The sequence below is a fragment of the Phaenicophaeus curvirostris genome, chromosome 2 (assembly GCF_032191515.1).
Source record: "Phaenicophaeus curvirostris isolate KB17595 chromosome 2, BPBGC_Pcur_1.0, whole genome shotgun sequence".
In the NCBI taxonomy this organism is placed as follows: Eukaryota; Metazoa; Chordata; class Aves; order Cuculiformes; family Cuculidae; genus Phaenicophaeus; species Phaenicophaeus curvirostris.
Genome location: NC_091393.1, coordinates 67,264,459 through 67,287,700, shown reverse-complemented (window position 1 = coordinate 67,287,700; position 23,242 = coordinate 67,264,459). Strand labels below are relative to the sequence as shown.

At 39.2% G+C, this 23,242-nt stretch overlaps 1 protein-coding gene across 1 annotated transcript in view; it reads left to right on the top strand.

Moving 5' to 3' along the window:
* The window catches only part of NID1 (nidogen 1), a 44,204-nt gene extending 22,216 nt beyond the window's left edge, over nt 1–21,988 (top strand). The window contains exons 13-20 of the mRNA XM_069852355.1: nt 6,969–7,193; nt 7,844–8,016; nt 9,961–10,087; nt 14,882–15,053; nt 16,970–17,127; nt 18,463–18,586; nt 19,720–19,832; nt 20,240–21,988. Coding sequence (XP_069708456.1) covers nt 6,969–7,193; nt 7,844–8,016; nt 9,961–10,087; nt 14,882–15,053; nt 16,970–17,127; nt 18,463–18,586; nt 19,720–19,832; nt 20,240–20,361 — 1,214 coding nt within the window. The 3' untranslated portion in view covers nt 20,362–21,988. The remainder of the gene's footprint in view (nt 1–6,968; nt 7,194–7,843; nt 8,017–9,960; nt 10,088–14,881; nt 15,054–16,969; nt 17,128–18,462; nt 18,587–19,719; nt 19,833–20,239) is intronic.
* The last annotated feature ends 1,254 nt before the right edge of the window (nt 21,989–23,242 follow it).

The window sequence follows — 23,242 nt, the reverse complement described above, 5'->3', positions numbered from 1 at the left end:
TCTTGACTTTCCATGCTCATCACAATTGTATCGTGAATGGGGATCTTTCCGTGTCACAGCTTTAAGGGAAGTAACAAAATATTTTGGAGTTTTGTTGTCTCTTTTGTTTTAGTGGGTGGGGATCTGCCAGGTTTTGTTAATCTTCATATATGCCTCTTTGATTTTTATTATTTTATGCTGTTTTGTACTACTAGTAGAGGACGTGCTTTAGAAACAGTGTGTCAATTAGCTCTGCTCATGAAATGCTCTGAGCAGAAAAAATCTGTGTAGGTAAGGGGTCTCACTTTTGCTGACTCCTGACTGAAGTATCTGTAGTGCTCTGCTGGTCTGCAGCAATGGCAATCTTTACAATAGACTTAGCTACTCCTCCCCTCTTAGAGAGTTAATGGAACAATAGCTGCCCTTTGGGTTGTCATATGTTGCTAAAGCTTTAGTACTTTTAAAATGGATATATCCGACAGTTAATCATTGACAGGAGACAGAATCAAGATACACTTTCTGAAGCCTAGCAAAAAGCAACTTAGTTTACTTTAGCACCCAGTTTGTAAACTTACTTCAGAATGGAGATTCCAGATGAGGCTGTATTGTATTCAGCTGTAATTAGAGACCCTTTCTTTCCCTTTTTACCACTAAGGTTTTGATCTAATTAGCCTCAGTCAAGTCACTGAAGTCTCTCCTGGTTTTTAATAGCATGGGAAGTTTCGTTCATCTGAATACTCATTTCTTTTTTTGCTGTACCCTTTTCCAATCCGTGTGTACAATTGCTTACTTGTTTGATGTCTTTCTTATTGTATGAAACCTACTCTTGAATCTTAGCACTGCTGAATGGCAGCTCTTGAATCAAGTAGACTAACACGTAAGATGGATTTGAGTCACACACAAGGGAATGTCTGTAGGAGTGAATGAGCCAGTTAATGAAAGAGTTAATGATGCTGGAATGTCCCACTGCTCACAGCTATTAAGAAAGCCTGTACTTCATTATTTCCTCACGCTTCATTTTTCTATTTCAAAAAACCAGATGTCTGAGCATTTCTACCCCTGCAGACCCCAGACACTGTTTACTAAACAGAAACAAATCTAGATTCTTGGAACTAGGGGTCTGACTGTTAAGAGCCATTTGCTGGTCAGTATGCAATCTGTTTCACATGAGAAATGCACTTAACAGGGAGACACTAAGTGAAGGATTACAAAGGAAAATGAAGGGACAAAGGGGAGTGTGTTGTTTTGGTTTGGATTTTTTCCTCTTCTTTTTTTTGGCAGTGTCTGAGAACAGCAAATGAAAATGTCCGTATAACTCCTTGTTATATGTGGGGAATAATGTGATCCACAAAGAAAGTTAAAAAGTACTCTTTGATTACATACTGATTCTGGACAGAGTTTTAAATCCTTCTGTCTTTAGCTTGTGAATGAAAATCTGTTTGACTAGTTATATCAGATCTTTAAAAATTTTTAATGCTATCACAGAATTAATTGAATTTGGTTTAGTGTGTCAGACTGTAATCCCCCTTGCAAAATAGAAGGGAAGAAGTCCCTATTCCTTATCCTGTTTTCTCAGCCGCCGTCTTTTTTTTTTTTTTTGGAAGTCCATAAATCATTTTCTGCAGTACTGCTGCAAGAGCTTTCCTTTATGACCAAAAAAGACTTTGAATTTTGTGTATGGCTTTCGAGGTTGATTTTTTCCCCACTCTGTTTGTTTCTTGGCTCTACACGGGAAGTGTGTACATGTATGTTTTTCATCTGTCTCACTTTCCATAAGCATCCTATTTCCATTTCTTTTTTTCAAATTCCATTATATATTTCAGTGACACTGAAATTCCAAATTGCTACTGGTAGTTTATGAAACAGCTGAAAAAAGTGTTTAAAAACTTAAATCCAAATTTATTTTTCTGAGGAAGCGTATACATTTGGCTTGAGTTTGGGATACACCATTCTACGTATCTAGTCTGACTTGTGTGTACTGTGGTCCATGAAGCATAACTTCTTAATCAGACCTTTGATCTCTGTTCTGCACTACGGCTTCTCTCTTAGGAGCTCTTTTCCATATACCACTTCAATTTTTCACTATCCTTTTGAACTGCAGTTACTGGAGCTGGACGCACTATGCCTTGAATCATCTCCCCAGTCCCACATTGCTTCTCTGTACCTGTGTGGTATTCCCTGTGTATATGCCAAATTCTTGTTTATACCCCTCACAATCCCTACAGCACTGAGCTGGGTTCTGGCAGCTTATCTCCTCACAGTTGTCCACTGATAAGTGTGAGCTGCTGATCGCTCTTTTTGGTTGTGGTTTCTAAGAAGTCTGTCTTTAGAGACTGGTCTACACAGTATACTCTAAGAAATGGAACTTTCCATTCGACTGTGTGAATTTACTTGATGATTTTAATGGGCTGGTGATGAGGTCCTGTCTTTCTCATATTTTGTGGCCTATTTCTCTTTCACAAATGATACAACTATGATTTTATATTCCTCTGGAATCCTAATGAAGGAATTAAATGTCTTAAAGTCTTAGTTTTAAATTTCCTTATTAAAACTGAGTAGTGTATGAACTTACAACTTCACAACATTTGTCCACTGTCTTAGGTAATTTTTCATTTTTTAATCATTTATCAAATTAAGGTAGCCCACAGTATGGTGCTTTGTCTTGAAAACGATACTGTTCTGTGGACAGTGCCATAAGGAAATGCAAATATATTAGGTCAGTGCGTTATCTTCATCAGCCAAACGTCAACTGCATCAAAAGGCAGTGAGAACGGATTTTTGTTCAGTTTTATGACAAACACCAATGAGTAATGTTTAAACATAGATACTGCAAAACACCAAAACTTAATTCTGCTGTTAATGAAAGGCTGTTGCCACCTCCACTTTCTTGTATCACTGAAGATTACCCAGGTCTTGCTTTTATACGGTTTGTTTCATCTCTGGCAGTAACACTAATATATACCATTTTTCTCATCATTGAAATGATCATTTGGCTTAACATTCAAATGTGGGTATTAAGAATGGTAAGGACCTGTGGAAATTGGATATGGTGCCTTAAAATAGGCATGACTTGTTTCCCATTTGCTGCGATCAGATATAGTAGTAGGTGTAACAGCACTGTTACACCAGGTAAGCGTTATTTACTCTTAGCTCTAGCTGTTGTTGTTAATGGAGGTATTGTTTGTGCCAGCCAAGAGATCAGACAACCCTCCTAGTCTTATTTGTTCTGTATCTTTGAAGTGTCTTGACTGGGTGAAATATTACTGTATTAATATTAAAAGAGGAGCACTAAGTAACCTCATTTAGGCAGCTATACTGAAGGAAAGGAAAGTTACTAGCCTTATTTGTGTCTGGAAGCTGGTTTACAAAGCAACCCTTGTACTAATTAAATTTGTGCCAATTCTTGTTACACCTATTGTCTGACTTGTACTGTTAGTTCATCAAGGTAGGGAATGTGCTTTATTTACTGTGTCAGTCTCATCTTTCCAATTTGGTCAAAGTTAGCCTTATTTCAGACAGTTAATTAACACAATTTAAATCTTGCAAAATTAGAGCATCTCCTCTAAAGCGCACTGAGTAAAATGGGTGGTTGTATAAGCAGTATAAGTGGATTGTTTATCCCAAACAGCTGTCATTGTGCCTTCATTGATGCATAGGCTACAACACTGGGCTGGGATTCAGCTCAGTTTCTTTTAGGTGTCTCTAAACTGACTGTTGAGACTGGTTTTATACTGAGTGGATATCTAATCGACAATCAATTCAGGGCTTGATTCAGCTGACCAGATGTTGGTGCCTTCTTCAGGATAACACAAATGATAGAATAACATGAATACCCAGGATAATACTCTGTGTTGACCACATTTCTCTCCACTTCAAGGAGACTTACATGGCCATGTTAGCATATAGCTGTGTAAATCTTGGTGCTTGGTCTGACTTCTTGCTCCTAGCTGGGGAGCCTTAACTTTTAGTCCAAGGAGCAGTTTCTTGTGTTCAACAGCCCATCAATATCTGATGAACGCGTGTCCTAAGGAATGGCTGCAGCTGGAGAGGGTAACACAGTCACAGCACAGTGCCTGGAGTTGCAGGAAAGGTGCTTTTTCAGAAAGCATGAGATCTTAAGGCATTTGCCTGATAAAGAAATTGTACATCCTCTCACTGCTAATCTCTGTGGTAAAAGATGCTTAAACAGGGCTAACAATTTATGAATGAATTTTGAGTGAAGATTAGCAAAGATGCGTACCTGCCAGCAGCAAGAGTTAATAAGCTGTAGTATGGAGCATAGTAATCCTGCCTACGAATCAGAGATAAGGAGAGACAAAATATAGTACAGTTCCCAAGTAGATGGTTTGGATTGCCCTGACTAGTTTAGGGACTTGTTTCAGTTTATAAATTTTAATATTCATGTTAGTGAGTTGAAGCAACTTTAATGTTGAAAGGTTAAAATGGTCAAGTTGGCACAAATAAATATGGTAACACTGGTTTTACTTCTTTTCAGAATGTTTCTTAAACATAGATTATTTATTGCACTTGAAGCTCTTAAAAATGTTTATCATATATGTGAGAGACTTTCAGAAGCAGTAAAATACGTAGTTATTCCTAAAGTGAGTGGCAATAGGGTATCTATCTGGCATCTTTTTATGTAGCTGAAAAATCAGTGTTGATGGAATTTTTTAGAAGGAACAAATCATAGTCTCTGCCTTCTAGAGATGGAGTACTAATTTTGAAAATTAATTCATTATGCTAGTCTCTTCATTTTAGCAGGGCTAATTGCATAAGCAGGCCATTTGTGAGATTGGTCTTGATCATCGCAATGTAAGAACTCTTCAAAAATTCCATCAGTATTCCTTTGTAAAATCTGCAGATGTAAGTGTGAACATTGTCTTGAAATTAAAACAGACACAGATATTTCAAGTTACCGATAATACATACAGATTTTATGTATAACAGCTGGGTCCTCTCTGGGAGTGAATACGCACTTCTTTGTATAATTCACATTTGCTAACTCATTTTCATAAAATTGAGCTAGTCTGTTGATTTAAAAATTGTAAGCTGCTGGATGTTCTCTGATTTCATATGGGAAGGAAAAACATCCAGTTTCTACGTTTGTTTTTTCTGTCCCACTGGGGAGGAGCTGATAGTGTCTCTCAAAGATAATCTGAATGCAATGGAGATTTTGCTTTGCAGAGAACAAAAGCAGGGCGGGTCAGTTTACCAATACTCTGTATTTCCCCTGCTTTCTCTCAGGAGTGGTGCACACAATTAGAGATTTAAAAAGAGGAGAAAGTGTGGCAAAATATCCAGTTACTGGAATCAGCATTTCTTTTACCTGCACTCTGCATAGCGCTTTAAATACGTGCAAACAAATTTTGAGACAGATAAGAGAGGCTTTCCTTCAGGATCTGATTTTCTAGGTTGATTCAAGGCTTTTTACCGCCCACATCAAAGCCAATGCCAAATATTTCAGATGTTTAGAGTGAGCTGTTCCCCAGACATTTGTATTTCTCTACTTTAATTGTGTCCAGGTGCATGAAACTTGTCCAAAGCTTTTGCTTGCATAACTAGATTAAATAATAATAATAAAAAACTACCTTTCTTTTTTATATTTGTGTTATTTACACCACAGTAGACTGTGGGTGCATGAGGTTAGCCTTTTGCTCGGCTGGGCTGAGACTGGGCTGAGTCTAGTCTAAGCCACGTGTAGCTAATGCCGTCCACCAGGCAGCATAAAAACAAGGAAGGAATAGAAAGAAATGAAATGTTCAAGCCCCTTCAGCAGGCAGTTTGTGGTATTTCCAACTGCAAAAATCACTGACAGGAAAAAGATACTGCCCCATAATTAGAGCTCTTTCATAGAATCATAGAATCATAGAATCATAGAATAACCAGGTTGGAAGAGACCCACCGGATCATCGAGTCCAACCATTCCTATCAAACACTAAACCATGCCCCTTCTTTACTAGTGCACAAAATCTTTCAGTGGTCTCAAGTCCAAGGTAAAACTAAACCAGCTTTATTTTTATAGAGAGGGAAAAAGATGATTTTTATTGTGTTCTCTTAATGTCTGTATTTTATTTGACATCCAGAAGGATACATTGATCCCGATGACATTCCCTATTGCATGACATAATACCGTAAGATGTATATTTTAGTCCAGATTATTTTGTAAAATTGACACCAGAAGAACCAAATCCCTGAATCTCCTGATAATCTAGGAAGTTAGTCTTTCCTCTGTAATCTCTACAGTAGTACAAATGCATGTAGTGTAGCTATTGTGTGTCATGTTTCTCTGCATACAGGGCAGTATTCCTGTTTTCTGTATAGCCTGACTTATGCACTTTACCAGGGACTGGACAGTTTGTCCCTGCAGTTTCTTTCTTGGGTCCAGAAGTATCAAGTGAATGCTTAAACTTGGTAACTGAACTCTGAAACCCTGACACATGCCAAAGCAATGGGTTGTTTCACTTCCTAGATTCTGCAGACAAATCAGCATCTGCCTCTTGTTGTGGTTTTATTTCGTGGCTCTGAAGGGAAACTTGACTTCTAGCATTACAAAAAACCTTCATCCACTCTGTGGCCTGACTAATTAGTCACATTTTAAGGCCCATGGTTAATTGCCAAGTGAGTAGACATCAGTTTCCAAGTGGGACAGAATGTTCTCACTAACGTCCCTTAAGGAGAAGACATAGTTTCCAGCTTCTGTTTATGACCCTTCTGTGTAGGAAGCTGCAGGGGGGCTGTTTGTTCTGTTATAATCTAGACAGTGAAAGATAAAATGGTGTAAGTGTAAGGCAAATGTGTGACATTTACATAAGTCAGACTGTTCCTGAAGGGGCATCAGAGTCCTATGCATTCAAGGTTTGTAAGAGTACCGTGCTCCTCTAGGAGTAAGAATACTTGTGTTATAAGTGGTCAGCAGATGTTAACTGTTAATGGAACATAGTAACTGGTTAAAACAGAAATACTCACTGCTCTGTATTTTTTTTCCACAGAAGTAGAAAAGACCAAATGCCAGCGTGAACAAGAAGCAGCTCTTAGAAGCGGAGGCCCTTTCCTCACAAGGGACATAAGAGTTGGTTACTTCATTCCCCAGTGTGATGAGCATGGGAATTACTTACCCACGCAGTGCCATTATAGCCGTGGATATTGCTGGTGTGTGGATAGGGATGGCAATGAGATTGATGGTACTAGAAGCGACCTAGGAGTTCGACCACCATGTAAGTGTCTGAAGCCCTTGTTTCTTCTGGGTGTTTCTCCACCCAAGTGCACTGTCTCTCAGTTGCGGGGCTTAGTCATGCCCCTGAGAGTCTACAGCACTAACTTGGAGCAATGCAGACCATTGCTGTCCAAGGAATGATGTGTCTTGTGATGCAGCCTATTGGTAACTCCAGCATATGCTTTTCCTTCAGCCGAGGCATCTGGACAACTGTGGTGAGCCTCTAAATATGAAGATGGTTCTCTTAACTTCTTTCCTGCCTGTGAGGGGCCCCTGTAGTTTCTACCCTCTGGGAGCTGTGGCAAATCTGAATGTGTGGTAACTGACTTGCTTCAGAAAGTGAAGGATGTTCCTTCCTACATTCTCCTCACTTCAACATCAAAATAAGTTTGAGTTTTTCTAAACATTTGAAGGAAAGAGCAGTTATGGGGCTGGACATGAAAAGACGTATTATGTCAATTGCTCCTTCTCTGTCAGCTAAGGGGAAATATTTGGAAGCTTTCTGCATCTGATTCTAGTTATTAGTGTCTGCTTATAGGGCTTTTTCCTTCTGAGAAGTCTGACTGTAATTGTGTCTCTGCAAATAACAAGGAGCCTTGTTATGCCATACAAGCTGATTATTTTTTCCTTTCTTTTTCCTTCTCTGTTAAGGTCTTAGCACAGCTGCTCCTCCTGTTGTTATTGGGCCCTCTGTTCGACCAGATACAGTACCTCTGCCTCCAGGAACACACTTGCTTTTTGCCCAAAGTGGTAAAATTGAACATGTTCCACTAGAGGGGAACAGTATGAAGAAAAATGGTGCAAAAGCACTCTTGCATATTCCAGTAAGTAACTACTATACGAAGTCCATTTGTTTTAGAAGACTTGCGACAAAGATGAAAGTAAGAGTGCGTGTCTATGTAATTAGATAATTTAAGTTCCAAAATCAATTTTTATCTTGATTAAAATTTCAGTATCCCATCATTATGTCACTGGAAATTCCTGTCCTGACTAGTCAAAAAGCCTAAAACTAAGCTATAGAAAAAAAAATTGCCTTTAAAGAATAGCTCGTAAGACAGAAATCTAATATATATGCTGTCACATGCCTCTAACAGCTTGTCATATAAGCGGTCCTACATTCACGCTTCCATTGGCTTTCTGACTCTGGTATAAAAGTTTAGGAGACCTACAAGAGCAGTATGTGGAAAAGCCCTTTTTTCCCTCTCTTACTCCCTCAAGTTTTTTTCCCAAGTCTTAATCTCTTCCTGTTTTCAGTCAATTCTCTGTAGTTCTTGGCTACAGATATATGTAGATAATTTTTCTTTTCTTTTTTTTTTTCTTCTCATGTGCAGGCCTGGTGGGTGGTAAATCTTTTTCCCACACCAGTTACTACTGTTTTGAGGATCTGTTTTCCCTGAAAATTAATCCCTGATGCTGAGAACCTCTATTTTCCATCACCTGTGACACACACTCACTCTTCTCACTTCCAACTTCATCACATTCATTTGTTTTGCCTGAAGCCTGAGATTTCTCATTTCATTCCAGTGTATTTATAATAGATAGCAAACCAGATAGCACGCTGGCCTCATTTTTGCATTACTGTGAATGTTCAGTAGACCAAATACTGACTAAATTACAGATTCAGTTCACAAACTGTGCTGGGATGTAAGGGCAAAATAAAGTACCATGTGCAACATCAGGTAGTTAGGCAGATATAGACACTTGATTCTCACTCCTTGTCAGCCAGTCTCATTTCCTTCTTCTAGCTTAAATGAGTTAATTATGAGAATCTTCAGGACAGAGCTTCCATGAGATAAGATGCCTATCGTCATTAAAAAATCCTATTAAAACGAAACTTGCAGTCTCTGCTAACAATGTTGTCTCTGCTTGTGTTGTCTCAGTGTTGGGTATTTGTGAAGTGGTGGTGTTTAGCAGTGTAGAGGTATTCAGATTGATTTGTAACCTACAGCAGTGATGTACACTGATGAATAAATGCATCTGTTTTGATGCATGTTTCTAAGAAGCTGCATGTTACAAAAGCAGCAAAGGTGATGGATCTGGGAGTCCATGTGAAACACTGGACGTCTCTCTTTCACTTAACTGGAGAAAAGAGTTTCAAGTCTAAACTCAAACCCAATCCTATCTTCTCCTGCCTGAAAAATTGCGTGTTTGTGTTCCTTGTTCCTGAGCACATTTTTTTCCAACAGAATGATTTATGGAGTATTTGTTTAAGCTGTGTTTTATTTTAAAAACTTACTTTGCTAAAACTTTTTTGAGTCCAATGATTCTACGTAGGTAGCACTACTGAAGTGCAGCCATTGTGTATAGGTTGATGAATATAAAGAATACAAGTCAGGTTTGGTAGATGTCATTGTTTCTCCCTGAAGAGAAGGTATGAAATTAAAAAGCAGATAAGGAATAATACAGTAAAATAGCAACATGAACTTTCTTTAAATGAATGTGCGGATGAAGTTGTAGAAGTGAGACCAACTGTTCAGTACTAATATCTACAATGCTTCTTTGAAATAAGATAATTGTAAATGATGTCTGCTAGTTAAAAGGGACTTAAAATTGCAAGTATTTTTCGAAGCTACTCTACAATGCTACTGTACAGTACTCTACAAAGCTATTCTACTGCCACCGTAGTATTTTCTCTGCCTAACTCTCCGTCTCCCACCTTTCTGCGAGAATTTTTTTGGGGGGCTTGAGACTTAGGTCCATAAGCTAGCGCTGCTGGCAAATAAATGTTGTTTAGCATAAATTGATGTAACATTCTGGTTGACCAACAGGACAAAGTTGTTATTGGAGTTGCCTATGATTGCACGGACAAGATGGTTTATTGGACAGACATCAGTGGCCCTTCAATCAGCAGAGCTAGCCTGCATGGTGGGGAGCCAACAACCATCATCAAAACAGGTAACACCACAAAATTCTTCCCCTTGCTACCCTAGGAGTGGCATTAAGGACTTGAATTTATTATTATACACTTCCCAGGTGTTGTCTCAGCTTTAGCATTACAAATTGGTGGTTTTTTGATAAACAATAACCAAAAAGTCTGAATAGCATAAAATGAAGAAAGATCTGTTCCTTATGCAAGAGCCCTTCACTGCCTTTCCACTGCTGAGATAGGCAAGAGATCAATTCTCTTTAAATAAACAGCATGTCAGTGAGATATTACTGTCCTTCCTTGCAGTTGCAGGATACTGTATCTGTCTGACCATTGAGTGTCTTGTGAACATCACTGGGGACATTTTAAATGAAGGCTGACAGGTTTAAAAGATGAATCAAGGTGTTTGTGACTCAAGTATATCTCAGGGCACTAATGGATGGAGCATTTAGAACCTTACAAGTCTGGGCTTTGGACAGTGTCTCAGCTCCTTACACAGATATTTAGAGGGTTTCTGTACCCACTTAATAGTTGTAGCCTGAACTTGTGTTCTTGCTGGGTCAACAAAGAGTAAGAAAATCCTTCTTTGGATGCTTTGATCATTCTGGAGAGGAATCTTGAGGTAGGCTTGAGGCCTTTACTGCTGCCTACCTGTGGTGCCAGCCTTAGGGCTGCCGCTGTAGTGGAGCAGCACAGCTGCTATTCTCAGGGCAAATCCCCCAGGTCATGACATCCCAGATTTTTCAAATGCACTCAAGACCTCACTTCCCTGTGTGGAGGATTGTTAGTATTATGTTGTACCCAGCTGACAGCCTTTTTGTAGCCCACCTCTTTTATAGTCGTGTCTTGTCAACCGTACTGATCGGAAAGGGTAGTCCAACATCCTTCCTGAAAAGGTTCTATGTCTCTGGCTATGGGGATTGGAACACATTAGGCTAAGCTCAGACTGCTGTAGACAGATATTATTCATGCTTACTATGATGCAATGGCTGCAAGATGTAAATATGCGAAGAAGAAAGGTTATCATTAAAACTTAGGTCATGTACTGGGTCTGGCTTATCATTTTTCAATATATTTATTATCTGAAAAGGGATGATGGATTTTCAGTTTGCTGTTGAATGGATATGGAACACGATCACAACTCAGGCTGACTACGGGGTTGCATTTATATGTTCACATGAAATATCGTCTGTATTTTTTGCTGTTTTTTTATTTTATTCTGACAAGCAATGTAGGTAATACACTGGCTAGCTGAGGTTTGGTTATGTGCCGTCTTTCTCTCCTGTTCTCTGCCTCTCATCTGTCCACTCTTCCTGGGAAGGACTGATGAACAGGGAGGTTGATAATGAGAACCCCTGCTTTCTGGTCCTGAATTTGGGGATCAAACATCTTAGAGGCAATTAGAAACTGTTTCAGCTGTTACTTTCCATGCTTCCCACTCAAGCTGTAAAATAAAAGTGAGTAAAGGCTCCTTGTTCAGTTCTCACCTTTGGAGTTGCTCTAGGATTCCAGAATCAGACTAGAGGTTATTGTGGCATTTATGTCCTGTTCTTATACTCTTTCCCCCAAGCCTCTGCTACTTACTGCAGTCCATGTTCATTTGCATTCAAAGGGTAAGTGTAAACCCATACATCTTTACATATAAAACAGGTTTTTATATTTAAGAGTTAGGGGGAAGGACAGGTTTGGGGAACAAAGTGAATGTGGGGGCATTAAAAAAAAAACAACAGAAGTAGCTAGAGGCACTGTTTGAATACTCATGTCCTCAGGATCCTAGAGTACCTATGAAGTCAAGGTACTGGAGGAGGTCACCCTTGCTTTAGATACTTTGCAGCTATTGTCACAAAAATTTAGGAAATTACTTCAGCAGCACAATCAACCAGTTCTAAAACTCAACTATAAATTTGCTTTATTTTTTTTTTGGATATGTTATTTATCTCTTCTTGGAGTTTTTGCATCTGAACAGCCACTTTGCTGGGACTCCATTCAGGCTCTTAAGGGCAGCAGTGAGATGGGAGCAGCTTGGATCCTACCATTCCCCAGGAGGGGAGAGCTTAAGGCCATTCCTAACCACTACAGCAACTATGGTGCTTGATATTTCTGTACAACTTGATGACTAAGATATTTGTAAGACTTCTTTTTCACCCCAACATTTTTAATCTAAAAGGGACTCTAACCTATGGTGCAAGCATGTGCTTATACAAGTACAAATTCTATGGGGAAAGGGTTTCCAATTTTAACTATTAAAAGTCATTCTCGGATTCTGCACTTCAAGAAGTGATGGACATCAATATTGCTAAAACTTTTATATAGATATAAATTAGTCTGCAGGTGTGCCTGCATTAGAAAACTTGAAGTATATAAAATATTTTATATATATTAGTGAAGGATTTCAACTAAGTTTGGTTATTTTAGGTAATTCAAGATATTTCAATGCCACACGGGAGCGTTATGGGTTTTGTCTGCTACAAAAAAACATTGTATGCGTAAAGACATCTCATGATTTCTGTTGTCCTATTGTTTGCATAGGAAATGAATGCTGTTCCTGAAGAGATGTTGAATGATATTGCACTTTACTTTCCTTGTGTTAACTGGTTCTTTAATAAAGAGTCAGAACAAGATAAGGTTGAGTATTCAGTATTTGTCTTCTGTGCTGAAACTTTAAAATTTCAGGAAATAGGAAAATGCCTCTGTCTCAGAAGACTTGTGAGAGTCTTTGGTTTGTTTTGATCTTTGGTTTTTCCTCATTTAAGCCACAGCTGCTCTCTTCAGTTCACATGTATTTTAGTGGAATGTCCTTCTTCTGTTTGTTAGAGCTCTTGTGATCCAAGTTGGGTTGCTTTGCAGAAACATGTTTTATTGTGGAGGCCCATCCAGTTCTCATCTATCCCTGCAGCTGTGTAGCCTGTGGAGGCTTTCTGAGCTCTGCAGCTGTGGAGGCAGGTCAGGAAGGAGAACTTTCCTCTTTGTTGCAGATGCTTAAGTCATATCAGCTATACATGTTTGTACAAGCCTTGTCCCCAGGGACAGGGTCTGTGACTGTACCAGGCCTGATGACAATACAGCAGGAACACATTTGTGCTCCTGGAAATACTGAAGCCTACATATTTTCTTATCCCTCCACTGGGAATGGTTTTTTTTCTGGCTTCTTGTCAAACAGACAGAAAAGAGACTTCTTTAAATCTCCTGTCATGTAGCTGAAGCAAGGAAACTGGTCAAAGAGCAGGGACTCCTGGGAATCAGTAGCAGCAGATCTTTTGCAGCCTACTTCTCTTTCCTAAAAGAGACTGGGAGCTCTTCCACCACCGTTTAGTCAATGATCCTCTCATTCCAGAGACTGTCTAGAGATTGTCACCACCATCACCTCAAAATGAGGTCACTCAGCAGCCTTTGCCATTAGCAAGAAAAGAAGTAGCAACATTTGAGGGCCTGAAGTATATATGAGGCGGTTTCTTGCAGGTGACAGGTTTAGTTCCACAGAGGTATTTGGAGAAATACAAGCAGTAATATGAAGTTAGCGTAGCTAAGTTTAAAGCATACCTAAGTGCCCTTGGGAGGAGCGAATTGCTAACTGATTCACATTAACTTTCTTGGGCTCTCTTGTGTATGAGCTGTGAGCCAGAAGCAGTGAGATACATCTTATATGTTCTTTCCTGCCTCTTCAGAACATCCACCCAAAATGTCACGTGCCCATATTAAGCGCGGTAAATGTAACCCACCCATGAGAGAGCAGGGGCAGTTTAGGCTGTTGTGCAACTATTATTCACAGCTAAGTCACAGTAGCAAATTTTAGACAGCTCTATCCAGTATTCTGGACCAAATGCCCTTTCTCCAGAAAAGTTGTTTGTGTCACATATTGTTTGTTTTATGGCTGTCAGTAAATAAACTTGAGAATTAATAGAAGGCTTAATGGGCCACATTCTGTTAAGTCAGGGGTCACTTCACCTCTTTTTGGGAGTGACCACATGCAGCTCTTCCTATTTCTTTTGGAACTGAAATTGGTCTAAAATTGATTTGTATCCATCTTTAGCTTCGTTACATCCCACACAGCCTGCCTGCTGTTTTTCAGTGGATGTATGAACCTTGAAAAGTATAGAGCATTTTTTTGCAGTGGCTGAATTAAACCTTGGAGTGATATATATTTATTCTGCATCCTTCATCTGAATTAGAAATTACTAATGCTAAAGCAGTAAGGTCATTATCTGCTATTTCCTGTTGCTTTTGGAACAACTAACTGTCCAAAGAAACTGTGCACATACAGTACTAAAACATGTTCCAAAAAGGATTGCTCTGCAAAAACAAAGAATTGGATCTAAATTCAGTTGGCTAATACCATTATCTCTAGAGCTTTGGAGCTTGGTTATCTTTTAAGTATTGCATTGGCTAAACTCAGTATAAATTCAGTTTTCGGAGGGATACCATATATGCTAGTACCAAGGAAGGGGAAATATTAAGGATTATAAAATATGTTCTAGATCCTGGCCTGCTAAGAATGGCAGAATAAGATTCTGATAACCTCTATTGTTTATTCCTCTGCTGTCAACTCCTTTTCCGTGTCTGGCTCCCAAGGAAAGCTTACATATGTGATGAGTTGGTTCCTCATAGAATTTGTCATTCTATGTATTTATGAAAGTTCTGTGTATTTAAACTTTGTAAGAAAAAATGTGAATTCATCTTCCTACTGCCATGAAGTAGCTTTTGCTGGGCCACAGCCAGAAAACCGAAGAAAACTTATCTCAATTAAGAGTTATGCTTTTGAGGCTGACAGCGTGTAATGGGAATAAATATAATGCCTAGCCATGTTTTTCTCTGTCCTCCTGCAGACCTGGGAAGCCCTGAAGGGATAGCTGTAGATCATCTGGGTCGCAACATCTTCTGGACTGACTCTCAGCTGGACAGAATAGAAGTGGCTAGGCTGGATGGGCGCCAGCGTCGCATCCTTTTTGACACCGGCCTGGTGAACCCCAGAGCAATTGTTGCAGATCCTATAAGAGGGTATGGATGTGTTGTCAAGAGATATGTCAAAGCTTGATTTTACTTATTTATTTAACGTGAGCTTATACTCTTGAGTCCATGTTTTTAGGCTGTCTGTAGACAATGATAGGACTATGTTTTCCTGAAACAACTGACAATCAGGAATGGAATAATATGCTTGTGTCGTGCATTTGAGTGGTACACTGGAAATAAAACATTGATTATGCCTGCTAGGTAATACTGTGCTGTTTCACTGAAAGGTTTGTCAAATACTTGTTTGTACCTCACTTTCAGGACGTTGTTTGCAGAATGACAAGCATTGCCCTTACCTAATTTTTATTATTAATTTTTTTTTCTGCAAGATTACTGGTCTAAAATACTAGATTAAGTAATCTTATATTTTCCTTTTAGTCATGATAGCCCTTCCTTGCCAGTATTTCTTCTTTGAAAACTCTGATGGTGTCTCTTATGTTGCGATTTTCACTTCTGTCATTCAGCTGCCTGAGGGGGTCCTGTTAGACTTCTATTTGAAGACGCAGATAACTACATACTTTAAAAATCGAGCCTGTAAACTGCAGTCACAGAAATAGCCAGACAGTGTCAGTAGCCAAGTGTGAATATTTTCAAGTTATGGTTCCAGCCTGCAAAAATGGAAGTATATATGTACTTTTATGTAGTCTTTGATCTGTTGACATTTATTTCTGTCTGAATACTGGAAGAAATACAGGGAAAATTAAAACTACTACAGAGTCCCTGATGGTACTGCATGTCTGTGCATTAATGTCAGAACTTGCCTGCTGTTGTCCTGGTGCAACTTTCTGTAGCATAGCTACTGCTGAGAAGTGACATCTCGGTCAAAACACTCGGAATCACAGAAGCAAAGAGGCTTTCTTTTCAGTCTTGAATTGCTGGGAAGCTCTACTAAAAGATTGCTTAATTGATATAGTAAGCATTGAAGTCCTTTTAGGTGAGAATTCATTTATGAACAAAAGTGCTATATTCCTCAGGGAGAGTTTTCTTGAAGATGCATCCAGATTATTCCAGATGTTTGCAAACAAGGCTTGTAGTGAGGAAAGAATGCATGTGATCCATGAAAATACGCGTAATACAGAATTAAATGAAAAAGTGATGGTATTGACTTCTCTGATTCCTTTAACACAAACTTTTGCACAATAGTCACATAATAGTGGGGTGGAAACATCTGTGGATGTACATAAAGTGACAGAATAATAAGGAAAAATGCATGTGCTTCATGGTGTGAGCGAAAGGGAGAGGCACAAATGTCGTCAGACTGAGGAGAGATCTCTATTCTGTGCAGAACCCCATTGACCGAGCAAGACTTTGGGTTCAGGTCAAGCAGCATGGACTTCTCTCTCATAGTAGCTATATCTTGGGGGTGGATCGGTGTGAGAAAACACCACTAACAAATGGCCACTAGTGATAAAGCACCAGTGAATTAATGGCCTTTCCTGAGTTCTCCCCTGACCATAAACTACTCTGATTTCATTGTATGTTGTTTACTTGGTACACTGAAAATAAAAATGTAGTTCTGAATCAGTCCCAAAAATGTATGCCAAATGTTCCTGCTTCTTAGCCTGAGCAGGCACCATGTAAGTGTAGACATACATTTTGAATGGTCCTCAGTAATGTTCAAACAGAGGTCTTTTTGCCTGGCACCTTGCACAGAATGTAAAAAATGAGGAAGCATTTTTTTCTCATGTGTGTTTGCGCTTTGTTTTGAATGGAAGTTTAACATTTGTTACATCTTTAGTATGCTTTTGTTACTTTGATATCAAAGTGCAAAGGGATCCTTCTTATTTATTTAAATTGTTTAGGGTATGTGCATGTTACTTTTGTGTCCTTAGCATTTTCCTTAATTACAACAATCTTTTGAGATCAATCACTATCTTAATTCTTGCCTTTTGTTTCTTCTTAAGAAACTTGTACTGGACTGACTGGAACAGAGAAGCTCCTAAAATTGAAACCTCATACATGGACGGCACAAACAGAAGGATTCTTGTTAAAGATGATCTTGGGTTACCGAATGGGCTAACGTTTGATCCTTATTCCTCAATGCTGTGCTGGGTAGATGCAGGTAAAGATGCTAAAATCTTTCTTCATAATAGTAGTAGAATAAGTATGTCCAATCCTGAAATTACGCACAGCCAATGAATGTTTATAGCTCTTTGGGCTGTGTCTTGGACTTCTTGCTTTTCTTCTTGGCTTTAATAATCTCTCAAGTTTATTCATTTTTAATTCCCCTGTAACATTTGCATGAGACCGTGGAGCCTGAAAGCTTTCAATTCAGATTGCAAAACAGTCTAGGAATGCAACAGGTTTATACCTGTGTCTTGTATGTGGTTATCTCTTTAGGTAGTGCTTAGGCCTTTGTAGAATTTGTGACTTTATGACCAGGAAAAAACAGTTCCATCTAATCTGTTGCTTTGGCACTATTGTTGTAAGACCTGTAACCTTAGTGAAAGTCTGGCTTATATTTGACAGCAGCAAGTCTTGAAAAAGCAATTAGCGCTAAAATTTAAAGGTTAAGAGATGAAGGTTCTGCCACTGACCTCTTGTTAGTTACATGCCAATGTCTTACCAGTAAAAGAGTGCGCCTCTAGTTCTCATTTGAACTTTTTATTTTGTATCTTCTTGTCTTTCTCCCTGTAGACTCTGATCTCCTCCGGTGGAGATGCTTTAACACTTCAAGTCACCTCTCAAGTTTCTGATAAACTTAAAAGATTGAGCTTTCTTTTTCACTGTAAGATACTTTCTGCAACCTTCAAATATATCTCTTTGTGTTACCTTTCTTTTCCTTTTCTCTCTTCCTCTCCTGTTCTTGTATTTGTCTCTCTTCCTTTTCCCTAATTCTGAAAACCGCTACTTAAGAGAAACCTAAAGATGTTTACATTCACTAGAAGTGTTCCCAGCATGTCTAGTTCCTTTATAGATAGACTTTTTTACACCCTATTTACATCTATGAGTTAGATGTTCTTCCTGCAGTCTTGCCTTCATTACCCAACTTTTTGGTAACATGTTCACCAAGCTAACTTTGCAATATGCCTTCCAGAGGAAGTAGTTAATAATTGAAGTTTCCCTCTGGAATGGAGGAGACCTTCTGTCAGGTTCCACACTAGTCTGAGGATGCTGGTATCTGTAGCAGGAATCTCATCTTTTGAGCAATGGCTGTGGCGGAACTAGACATCTGTGTTCCTGTAAGATAGGTGCCAATTAGTGTTAGCACCATAGTACTTTTCAATCCAGTCTCTGGCACATCAGAGATGTGTCATGGGAAATGTTCCGGCTAAGCAGCATACTGAAAGGAAGATGCAGGAAGTCTTACTTTGTTCATGCTTGCATGCTTGTTCTTCATCCCTCATGAGAGCAATATTGCTCAGGTTCAAAGACTTAATTGTTTCACTGCACCCAGGTACAAAGAGACTGGAATGCATGAATCCTAATCAGCTTGGTCGACGAAAGGTTATTGAAGGAATTCAGTATCCTTTTAGTGTTACGAGCTATGGGAAGAATTTATACTACACAGACTGGCGAAGGTATGTTATCTGCTAAAGAAATTATGGAGTGCTTTAGTCTGTTCTTCTCACTGGTAGAAAATGGAGTATATACTGCATTTCTCACATCCATCCTCTCGCACATTCCTGGTTTTTTTTGCTTTCCTGGCAATAGCTAATGCAGGGCGGAGTCGATCTGCAGAGCTGACCTGTTAATGTTGCCAGTTAACTGAGTTTTTATTTTCAGCATAGTGATTCGTCTTCTAAGAAAACGCTTTTAACACTGGACATTTTTGGGGAAGGAGTGAGAGCTAACACGTTTCCCTTATGGCTGTACTTGTTGTGTTGTAGAGGGCAGAAAATTTGTAGCTTTCTATGCTCTATATTATGTAAAAACTCAACCAGAAACAAGAGAAAAAAATTATTTACCGTCTTTATGACTATGTCATTGTTGCAAATGATCTAAAACATTGACTTATGGCCAAGATGTTAGAGTTTACTATATTCTCCAGAAAAAAAGTAGTTTTTTTAAGTATTTCTTTTTCCTTACCGTAAATGGTTGTGTGGACACTATCTGCAAACTTCTACACAAATAACTCTATCAATTGCAGCAGGGGGAACTATTAATGTGTGTAAGGATTTCCAAGTGAGAACATAACAGCTGGGAAATGTTATTCTGGAATAGGCTTGTATAAATGGGAAACTGTGTTACAGGTCTGTCAGTTGACTTTTATTTTTAAGAAGAAAAGATTGCTTATGTCTGGCTTTATTCCTTCTGGATATGAGGCCCCACCTGAAATACAACAATGTCCATAATCATTATGTATATTACCTGCCATGCTGGCAATAACGCGTAAAATGTCAGAAAGGCAGAATACGGAGGATACAAACAGGTGATTGTTGTAGAGGGACATAGTCCTGTGTTGGAAGTACCCTCAAAATTAGTGATGTGCTCCATGCTAAATTTCTTAGCTGTCTATAATGAAGATTATGACATATTTAAGTTGTCCAGGAAAGATAAGGTCTTGGAGGATTTTGGCATCTGTTCCTAATCATAAAACAGAAGTGACTTCAGATTTTTTCCCTTATTTTGATTGGTTTGTTTTTATTGTTTTGTTTTCCCTTGTACTTCCACCTTCATCTCACTTCTGTATATTCTCTTCTGCAAATGGCAGGGATGCTGTTGTAGCAGTCGATCGCACTATTTCAATAGAAAATGATAACTTCCAGCCTCACAAGCGCTCCCGTCTCTATGGAATCACTACAGCCTTTGCTCAGTGCCCAGGAGGTAATCCAGATAATTCTCAAGTTTTTACAGCTCTGTGACACCTTAGCATATGAATGAATTTGGTAGCAGCTCCCACTGACAGGCTGCCAACTGATCTAGGTAGTTGGTGAAGAACTGGTTAATGCTCACATTTCCATTTATTAAGAAATTAAAAGCCACCTAAGTTTTTGGGTTTGTTTTTTTTTTTCATAAAAGTGGATGCTGTGGTCGCCATATGGAACCAGAACAGGGAGGGAAGAACTCTCATCTCCCCAAAGCAGAGTTCTGTTTCGCATTCAGTCTCATTATGCCTTACTTCTCTAGTGTAGTCATGAAATCTGTGCTTCTTTTGTATGCATGTGTTTTGGATTCTATTGTGGTTTTGCTTTTGCTGTTCTTTAACATTTTACATCTCCATTCTTTTCCAGGGCATAACTACTGTACAGTGAATAATGGTGGTTGCACTCATCTCTGCTTGGCTACCCCAGGAGGCCGTTCTTGCCGCTGCCCTGACAACACAGTTGGAGTGGATTGTATAGAAAGAAACTGAGCATTAAAATAAGCTTTAGAGCAGCAGACATCTTTTGGAAATGTGCTGTAAACCATTCACTCCTATCAACACAGTCAGGCCCTAAAGATAAGAGCTCCATGCTGCTGACAGCAAGCCACAGTGCACGTGTACAGACACACACACAGAGACGATGACTGTTTTGTAGCAGTTAGGCAAGACAGAACTGCCCAGGTTGGGTCCAACTGCATCTGGTTCCTTGTAATATTATCTCCTTACTTTTAAAGGTAAAAGTGGAGGCCTTAGTTGCACCTGTGCTGGGCTAGGAGGTCTCTTGAAAATTTAAAGTAACAAATACCAAACAGAGTAGAGAATGGCACAACTTAAATCCTGAGGCTGGGTTGTACCTCAGAGTATGCAGGAGTTATCTGCATAGTGGCATTCTTAGTCCATTATATATGTGGCTGGGCTGTATCTTTAGCCAAGAGGCAGCCGGGGGGTCGAAGGATGAATAGATGTGAATGGGAACACCCAGTAATATCACAGATTTAATGCCTAACTGCATTACTTCCCACTACCAGTCCTTCCACTTTCAAAACTTGAATCTCAACTTTTGACGCTTGTATTATGAAAATACTTTTATCTGTGTGCTCTAGGGGTAGTTCTCACCCTAGCTCATAAGATTATTTCCCACATTATGTGATTCTTTATAGGTAATCAACACTGCTTGGTGTTAGATTTTAAGAAATTTATTTTTCTTCTGTCTGAGCTGGATTCATGAGCAGCTTCCTAAAATTCACTAAACAAACTTCAGCTGTAGATCTCAATTGCTGATAGTTCATCAAAGAATGGGTGTTGATTCATTTGGAGGCGTTTGGTTTTAAAGAGACACATGGTCACATTTGTTTCCTGAGAGCTTTTAAGATAATTTTATGTTTAGTTCCATAATCCTGAAAGTGATCTTTGAGTTCTATGCAAGCAATCTTTCTTCTTTAGCAAACTGTGCTGTGTCATGCCTTCTTGTGAGGCATGAGAAATCATGGCAGTTAAAAATCTGATTTCCAGGAAGGTCCCCTGTGTCTTGGTGCTTAGAAGAAAAAAGATAATGATTCCCCCTTTGTGTGCCAGTGTTCAGTAACAGCAAAAAGTTGTCCTGACAATCAAAGCAAAAGTTGATGTTTTCATCATCGCCAATAAGTTTGGAGCAGGGAGGGAAGATCAAAATGCATAAATTAGCAGTATAAATCTTGGCTTCCACGCTGTATGTTGGGAAGGAGGCTTACCTGCAAGCCAGCAGAACAAAACAGGGCTTGTGAGGCTTCTACCAGAGCACATTTCACAATGTCATGACCAGAGCAGTAAGGTAACATTCCCATTTCCTCAATCCTTCTTATGACACTACAGTAACAGTTTTAAACAGAGCCAATTCTGAGTCTTAACTGTGTGACATGTTCTTCTTTAATTGTTTATTTATCATAAAATAACAAAGCATATAAACATTTTAAAATTTTTTATAACTTTTTTATAACTTTTAATTCATTTTATTCACACAATTAATCAGGTATGTCTTACTGTAAATATCAAAAATGTGTTGAAATGAAGGTGCTTGATAACTCTTTCTCCAGAATTGTTCACATATCTGGTGAAATATTAAAGTTTACACTCTGTACAGGTGTCTACAGTACAGTGAATAAAATTTTCTGGGTTTTATTTTCTATAAAAAAGAAAGTCGTATCTGCAGATGGAGGTGATACATGGTGTCTCAAATCTCTTTTCCTGTTGAGTTCTGGGTTTTAGCCAACTGTCATATCTAGTGATGATACTCCTTTTTGAAGATGCAACACCATAGGCGGAAAACTGCTGTTGGGGCTTTTGTGTTCTGAAAGCTGTGGTATACTTTTTATTCAGAGCAAATATGTGAGAGCACTAAAAGAACATACAGCTTCCTCTGTTTTTACAGACTTACTGGTGGTTAACTATTGTTTAACTCTGTCAAGTAAGCTTAATTCTGTTATACCATACTTCAGACTTCTACATTACTGGAAATACAGTACAAGGACTCGCTTAAATGGGGGACAGAATTTATATCTCTCCTCAAAGATGTGCTGGTGCTGACTTTCTAGGTGACTTTGCTGCCTGGTGCCAAAGCGTGGCTCCATGTGGCTGCAGGTGTGCTACGGCCGCAGGGCAAGTTGCAAGCTAAGTGAAGCGTGGTCTGCTGGGGGTGGTGATGCTGAGATTTAAACTCCAACTTATGGCTGCAGCATGCCACTGCCTCCGGGGCGGGGTGGCAAAAGGCTCTGTGGTACTGTTAGATGTACAGCTGGAGAACCCTGTGCATCAAGAGAGCCATTGGAAAGGTGGACAGTGGGGCAGCAAGGAGAGCTACTGGAATCTAAAGGATGGTGTGTAGAGTTCCAATGGGAGATTGGTGTTCATCCATGCTGAGGACTACACCTAGAACTGGAGGGAACTGGGCCTTTAATTTGTTCTTTACTGTAAGCTTTATTTTTTTTTTTATTCTGATCCTTAAAATTTACGTTTATCTGCTTTGTATTTGAACCAACACAATATTTCTCTTAGCATTCTCTTACCCTCAGCTTTAAAGTAGCCTTGAAGGGAGAAAAGGTTGCCCTCGCTGAGGCCTCCCAACAGATCGATTGGAGGATGGAGTTTGCTGAAGTTCCTTCAAGTTTTCCTCATACTTTCTGTCAAATGGCTGGCCTTGAACAGCCAGTTAAGCTGCTGGTGGTGAGAGTGTGCTCCAGGTCCTGACTCTGGAGTTTTTTTTCCTATACATGTTTGCTTCCTCACTGGATCTTGCTAACTCTTTGGCCTCTAAAATGATCTGTTGTTTGAGTTCCTTATTTTAATCACAGCCTGGGCAGGAATCTCATCCTTTCATAAGATTTGGTATTAGCTG